Genomic DNA, 7,958 nt, shown 5'->3' with positions numbered 1-7,958 from the left:
GTACTCAATACTCTGACCAATAAAGGAAAGCATACCAAACGCCGCCTTCACTATCCTATTTACCTGCGACTCCACTTTCAAGGAGCTATGAACCTGCACTCCAAGGTCTCTTTGTTCACCAACACTCCCTAGGACCTTACCATTAAGTGTATATGTCTTGCTAAGATTTGCTTTCCCAAAATGCAGCACCTCACGCTTATCTAAATTAAACACCATCTGCCACTTCTCAGCGCATTGGCCCATCTGGTCCAGATCCTGTTGTAATCTGAGGTAACCCTCATCGCTGTCCACTACACCTCCAATTTTGGTGTCATCTGTAAACTTACTAACTGTACCTCTTATGCTCGCATCCAAATCATTTATGTAAATGACAAAAAGTAGAGGGCCCAGCACCGATCCTTGTGGCACTCCACTGGTCACAGGCCTCCAGTCTGAAAAACTACCCTCCACCACCACCCTCTGTCTTCTACCTTTGAGCCAGTTCTGTATCCAAATGGCTAGCTCTTCCTGTATTCCAGGAGATCTAACCTTGCTAATCAGTCTCCCATGGGGAACCTTGTTGAAAACCTACTGAAGTCCATATGGATCACATCTACTGCTCTGCCCTCATCAATCCTCTTTGTTAGTTCTTCAAAAAACTCAATCAAATTTGTGAGACATGATTTCTCACACACAAAGCCATGTTGACTAACCCTAATCAGTCCTTGTCTTTCCGAATACATGTATATCCTGTCCCTCAGGATTCCCTCCAACAACTTGCCCACCACCGAGGTCAGGCTCACTGGTCTATAGTTCCCTGGCTTGTCCTTACCAACCTTCTTAAGCAGTGGCACCACGTTTGCCAATCTCCAGTCTTCCAGCACCTCACCTGTGACTTTCGATGATTCAAATGTCTCAGCAAGAGGCCCAGCAATCATTTCTCTAGCTTTCCATAGAGTTCTCAGGTGCACCTGATCAGGTCCTCGGGATTTATCCACCTTTACCCGTTTCAAGACATTCAGCACTTCCTCCTCTGTAATCTGGACACTTTGAAAGATGTCACCATCTATTTCCCTTCTTAAGGGAATTAACAGGGTAAATACTGAGAGGATGTTTCTCTTCTTGGGAGAGTCTAGAACCAGATATCATTGTCTCAGAATAAATTGGTACCAACTTAAGGCTGAGATGAGGAGGGATGTCTTCTCTCAGAAGGTTGAGAATCTTTAGAACTCCTTGTCACAGAGATCTGTGGGGCCAAAGTCCTTGTGTATATTTAAGGCCAAGATAGATTCTTGATCAGTTGGGGAATCAAGAGATAAGGAAAAAGGGCAGGAATGTGGGCATGAAAAGTAGAGCAGGCTTGAGAGACCAAATACCTACTACTGTTCCTGTTTGTTCTGATCTTACAGAAAACAGACCAACAGGAATAAGGTGGGGCAGGGTGCTGTTAAAGTGAGGACCTGTTCGACCAGGAGTACAACTGTGACAATTCAGTTGAAGCTTCTTGGTGGTCATTTGATGCTTGTGACAACAAAACCTCAACTTGTGACTTCATTTGTGGTCCAACCATCCACTTTGAGTTGTCTTGATACATACAGAACCCTGCTTATTTCACAGTGATACAAATATTATCTGAGAAAAGTACCTGTGTTTGGGTAGTACAAGTTGGTCTGGGTTCAGTTAGGATATCTGGTTGGCATGGATGAGTTGGACCGAAGAGTCTGTTTCCGTGCTGTACATCTCTATGACTATATGACTCTAAGTGGACAACACCAAATATTAGCTGGTTCATTTCCACTCACTGCACAGTAGAAAGCAGAGTCCCAGAATATATGGACATGGCTTTGTAATATCTCATTGCTGGAAACACTTGAGATGTCAGAGAAAGCTCCCTGGGTCATTTGACCCTTGGCCCACATTACAAATAAAAATCTGAAGCAGTGAATAACTAATATTCTTGAAAGTTTAAAGTAAAATGCATTAGATGCGTTATAGTTCGATCAATACATTGATATGGAGGTGGTAGACTATGTGCTCTACAGTGAAGAGATGTGCTTGCAATTATTTCACTGAGACGCAGTAGAAGGACAAAGAGCTGGGGTGCATGGGGATGGGGTGTTGTGTGATAGTGCCGAGGTCAGTTGGAGTTCCAGCTTTCATGGGTTTGGCTGAAAGTAGAAAACATATCTTAGTGGGTCAGCATCTGGTTCTACACCTCTTATGGACATATGTCCAGTAAAGTCAACAGAATGAAACACTGGCAGAAAAATAGGTTGTTAACTCACTGTCATCCAATGCTATTAAAATAGACCAGACTGCTCTCAAAACACGTAATGTCATTGAGAATTCCTTAACCTAAGAACATTATATTTAATTATTGGTGAAAATGGAAGTGAAATGGGTTACAGCTAACTATTAATAAGAGATGCCTCTTACACAGCATTGTCAAGAAATGACCATTTCATTGGAAGTTATACAGATTCCATAAGTTGAATAATACATCTCATACTAATTTTTCTTCATGAAGATTCATAACATGTCCTCAAATATTCAACCTGTGTGCTTAACTTACTAATTGTTAATTTTGAACACTTTAGAAAAGATGGCAGCAAGAATTTTCAGTGTTATAACTTAGTTCTGATTTTGATATATGTGTTCTATAAATAAGGTACAGATTTATATATGGGATTTAGAGATAAAATTTCTATCTGGAAAAGAATGGAGATAAAGTTTGGTGTGACTGCCTGAATTTTATTCGGTTTACAGGAGATGTCCATGGATGAATATGATATTGTGCATCTCGAGCACGAAGCATTGGTGCTGGTGGTTACAAGCACTTTCGGCAATGGTGACCCACCTGAGAATGGAGAAGTATGAAAATAAATAAATATTATTTCAGTCCGTTTCTAAATGACTATAGGTAGAATTTCAAAATCAAAATGTAGACATCCATTCTAGTTTAAATGTTCTGAATACCAACATGAGTTGTGACAATTGTGTTAATTTCGTATGGAAAAATTGTCACAACCACCTTTCGAAAGGTGATTAAATGCCTCTTCTTACTTCTGAGATTAGTATCACAGAGTTTTGGATTTTTGAAAATGTACATCATTGCCCAATTCCATATGCAATGGAATATGCATTAAAGCTATGAAGAACACACCAGACAAATCTCATTGATTGAATCAGAATTAACTGAGCTGGAGTCTTGAAAGTTTATAGAAACTTTATAGAAAGTGCAATCATGCTCTTTGTAATGCAACTGTGTATAATCAGGCCATCTGATGTAAGCGTTGTGTTGAGTCATTGTAAGTAAATGCAGGTTAGACAAATAGTTTTTCATCATGAAACTTTTCCTCATCTCACTCTTCTAGAAATTTGGGTCTGCCCTGATGGAAATGAGACACCCTAATTCAAATTCAGCAGAAAGGAAGTAAGTGAGTTTGAAATGCCATTGCTGATAATTAATATTGATAGAATGCTACACTCTGAAGCATTCTCTTACCTGTCAGCCATTACAGGGCTTGTTTTCATTGTATGTAATATGCCAAATCTCTGTCCAGGAGTTACAAGGTTCGTTTCAACAGCGTATCCTCAAACTCAGATGCTCGTAAATCTTCAAGTGATGAACCAGAACTCAGAGATAAATTTGAGAGTACTGGCCCTTTAGCTAATGTTCGGTAAGTGCTTTTCAACTAATAATTCAACAATAAAATAACACTTATTCAACTTGCATTGGTTTTACAACCCTGCAAAAGTAGTGATTGGAATCAGGTTGACCTCATTGACTATGAGGCCATTGATTGGGCTTGTTAACCTAGGCCAAACAAGAAAACCCTGACTGACTAATATAACCAGGAGATTTGGAGGCCGGGTGTCTCTGGAAAAGGAGCACGCGGTGTCCACTGACACCCTGGAGTTGTTCAGGAAGAGGTGGGCTCCGCAGGGAGTGGAGTGCATTATTTCTCCCTCCAATTCTATTTTGATTTAGTCCCTACCCTCCCCTTCACTGTTTTGATCACACAGCACTGCCCTTTGATGTGAAGGGCAGTGCTTGTCACTGGCCACCTGGGTGTTTTCCTATCTTCCTGGTGGTGGAATTTGAATAAAGATTCGTGCACTTTGTGTCTTCCACTGTGTCTCACACCTGCACACACACACCATGGGTGCTGGGGATAAAATAAGCACTACCGCACTTAGGTGGTAGTAAAAGGAAAAAAAAAAGAAAAAAAATTAAAAAAAAGAAAAAAATAAAATAAACAGGGAATTACACCATGGGTGCTGGGGATAAAATAAGCACTACCGCACTTAGGTGGAAAAAAAAAATATAACCAGGAGATTTGGAGGCCGGGTGTCTCTGGAAAAGGAGCACGCGGTGTCCACTGACACCCTGGAGTTGTTCAGGGAGAGGTGGGCGCCTCAGGGAATGGAGTGCATTATTTCCCCCTCCAACTCTATTTTGATTTAATCCCTGCCCTCCCCTTCACTGTTTGATTACACAGCATTGCCCTTTGATGTGAAGGGCACTGCTTGTCGATGGCCACTTGGGTGTTTTTTTGCTTCCTGGTGGTAGAAATTTGAATAAAGATTCGTGCACCTTGTGTCTCTCACTGTATCTCACACCTGCACACACACCATGGGTGCTGGGGAAAAATAAGCCCTACCGCAGTTAGGCGTTAGTGTGGGGGGTTAAAAAAAAGAAAAAAAAATATAGCCAAGAGATGCAAGTCTCCTCAGTTCAGGTGACTGTATTTGAGCTGGCTGGCCACAGCTACTGTACTGTTCACAAGTAAATAAAGAGTGACAAGGTGACAGGATACCGGTCTCTGTGCAGTCATTTCAAATGGATTCTAGCATGACGGAGGCCCAACTTAAATGGTGGCTCACCCCCTGACACTGGAGAGAAAGTGCCAACACTGGTAAACACAATGGCCACCAGTAATTGTACTGGAATTTGAGACCCTAGTATTTCATTTAAAATGAAATGGTTGACAATTATTTAATTGGTTTTCCGTAATTAGAGCATGGAAAATTAAATAAGCCAATTTTTTTTAATGGTCTATATCATCATGGGTTGTAAAATCTACTGGGAATGTCCTTTTTAAAAACAAATGTGCCTAAAGAAAACCCACTTTATTTTGTCTGAAGTATTGGTAAATTATAAAGAAAGTGATCTCTGCTGCACTGTGAATATTAAGTTTGAATACATTGTTTTGCAGATTTTCTGCTTTTGGCCTTGGCTCTCGAGCCTATCCACATTTCTGTGCTTTTGCTAGAGCTGTTGACACATTACTCGAGGAATTGGGAGGAGAACGGATTATGAGGATGGGAGAGGGGGATGAACTCTGCGGACAAGAGGAATCATTCAGGACTTGGGCTAAGAAAGTTTTTAAGGTTATTGATGTTTAGGAAAATACTTCTGACTTTATAACATTTGCCAGATGCTGTGCGGTGACCAGATTCCTTAGGGATATTTTTTTCTATGTGATCAATTGTGTAAATCAGACAATATCAGATTCCAGTGAAATGAAAATCAGGAGAGATATATAAAGGGCAGTTAAATCAATATAACCCATTTTTCAACTAATCAGTCAAAATCAAAATTAACATTCTTTATTTTTCAGGGACACTCATGAAGCTTTAGTATTATAGCAAAGTATTGCTTGCATTAGTACTGAAGTATGTTATAGCATTAACAGAGCATGCAATAATACAGCAAAATGAATATTCTTATGAGAATATAAAAACGTAGCAGCAGGAAATATAAAAGTATACAGCAGAGTATTGAAAAGCATTAAGAGTGCATAAGAGCATGTGAGGTTTAGTAGACCACTGCTGTCTCAAGAGCAATTGGGGATGGGCAATACTTTTGCCCTAGCCAGCAATGCTCACATCCTGCAACTAACAGAAAGGCAAATATTAAAACAAAAATTTAATACATATTGGAGTTGCTAAAGAAGGCAGTGTTAAAGAATGGGTAGCGTAGCATTCAAGTTCATGTGATAGGAGTGTTCAGCATAGTGGGAACCTTTCCAGAGAATTCTTCAACTCCCTGCTCCCACCAGAGTGTCCCAGTTTTAGCTAGAAATCTACATTGGCAGCAGAAATAAATTGTCAAATGCTATTCACAGTCAAAGAAAGGAAAACAGGAAGGTCAGTTGCCCAGAGGCGCTCATGTACTTCAAAACTCTGTTTATGGAATAATCCTAATGAGACACGATATCAAAACATGTAACAAATAAACGGGATTACAAACATGATTTCACAAAACCAAATGTGATCCCAAAGCAGGGAAGTTATATCTTTCCCTGTCTGAATAAACACATGTAACTTGCATTTATCTTGTGCCAAATAAAAAAAATTGACATCAAGCCACACAACAATGTTATGGATGTTAAAAGTTTGGTGGATTTTATAGACTGCTTAAAATAGAGAAGAGGGAGGTGGGGGGTGGATAGGTTTAGTAAAGAGGAATGAGCAACCTTTACCCTCGAAGACCGGTTAATCAACAGTTTCTTGGGTTACCATGAGCCCAATCAGTTGCGCGTGTTAGTGCGTTAACATATAACTACACTGTTTTTAGGCAGCTTGTGACGTGTTCTGTGTGGGGGATGACGTTAATATTGAAAAAGCGAACAACTCCTTAATAAATAACGATCGCAGCTGGAAGAGAGCAAAATTTCGCCTGACCTGCCAGACTACAGCACCTGACCTTACAGGAGGTATGTGATGCGACAAATACTTTGATGCATGTTTAAGATTTTCTTGATTATTGTCAGTAATTGTTTGTTTTTTTTCTTTTGCTGAAGCTCTCTACAGCATTCACAAAAAGAAAGTCTATGCTGCAAGATTGTTATCTCGACACAACTTGCAAAACCCAAAATCCAGGTAGAAAACCTCTTTGGTTCATTAATATGACTTTAGGAATAAGGAAAGCTTGCACTTTATGGCAAAATATTAAGTAATTGTTGCTTTCCTGTTACGCTGAGCTTATGGGAATTTATCTTAGCTACAAAGTCTCCATTGTGAAATGGAAGAGTTGGGCATTTATGTAGTATCTTTCCAGACCTCAGGATTTCTCAAGAGCTTTGCAGCCAATTAAATACTTTTGGAATGTAGTCCTTGTTATAAAGGGGCAGCCAATCTTCTCATAGCAATGTTCCACACCAACAATGAAGAGGATTGAAGGGCAGGGCTGGCACAGTCCATACCATACCTTAAAACACGAGGTCAATTCAGTGAATCTGAATTGTTTACTTGCATGTCAAAGAGAAGAAGCAGCAAATGAAAAGTTCTAAGTGAGCCCACAACCAACTGAACAGATATATGATCTGCAAACCTGCCACATCCAGCTGTGAAAGGTGATAGATGTTGTATGTGAGTCTGAATGTGTTAACAGGCATCAGATACTAATAATCCTTGTCACTGCTGTTAAGGAAAGATATCTCACAGACAGTGCCCAGCTATTAAAAATGAATGTTTCATCTATAATACAATAGGCCATTTTCAGAAAATGTGCATTTGCATGGAAAACCCAAGAAATCAAATATCATGCCCACTTAAAGAAGTTAATGAAGATGAACAGTCTACAATAGAAGTAAACCTTAAAGTATTCCAAGGGGAAATAGGTAATCCAGACTTTACATTTTGGCAAACTACTACTTTTGCCAATGGTCAGCTCATGAATTTGTAGAAGGACACCAGGTCAAGTTTCACTATATGATCAGATAATGAACCATAGTCAATAAAACAATGTCTACAGCTGATGACAATGCACATACATAGTCCAGAAGTGTGATGATGCTATCACTTTAAAAGCTTATTTTGTCCTTTATTTTTTTTTAATAGATATTTTTATTAGAAATTTAACATTTTTACAAGTTTACAAAAATAAACAAAACTCTCAGATATAAACATTGATATACAATTAGCTCAAATATACAATAGCCAAAATTTGACAAAAAAAAACAAAGCAACAA

The 7,958-nt window shown here is 39.3% G+C and overlaps 1 protein-coding gene across 3 annotated transcripts in view; it reads left to right on the top strand.

The window, feature by feature from the left end:
• The window catches only part of nos1 (nitric oxide synthase 1 (neuronal)), a 100,591-nt gene that overhangs the window by 55,625 nt on the left and 37,008 nt on the right, over positions 1–7,958 (top strand). For all 3 annotated transcript variants that reach the window (XM_043715882.1, XM_043715883.1, XM_043715884.1), the window contains exons 15-20: positions 2,746–2,850; positions 3,354–3,412; positions 3,543–3,659; positions 5,199–5,373; positions 6,563–6,701; positions 6,789–6,867. In XM_043715882.1, coding sequence (XP_043571817.1) covers positions 2,746–2,850; positions 3,354–3,412; positions 3,543–3,659; positions 5,199–5,373; positions 6,563–6,701; positions 6,789–6,867 — 674 coding nt within the window. The remainder of the gene's footprint in view (positions 1–2,745; positions 2,851–3,353; positions 3,413–3,542; positions 3,660–5,198; positions 5,374–6,562; positions 6,702–6,788; positions 6,868–7,958) is intronic.

Source organism: Chiloscyllium plagiosum, chromosome 25 (assembly GCF_004010195.1).
Source record: "Chiloscyllium plagiosum isolate BGI_BamShark_2017 chromosome 25, ASM401019v2, whole genome shotgun sequence".
Classification (NCBI taxonomy): Eukaryota; Metazoa; Chordata; class Chondrichthyes; order Orectolobiformes; family Hemiscylliidae; genus Chiloscyllium; species Chiloscyllium plagiosum.
The sequence above is the reverse complement of the archived record's forward strand: the minus strand, read 5'-3'. Positions and strand labels throughout refer to the sequence as shown.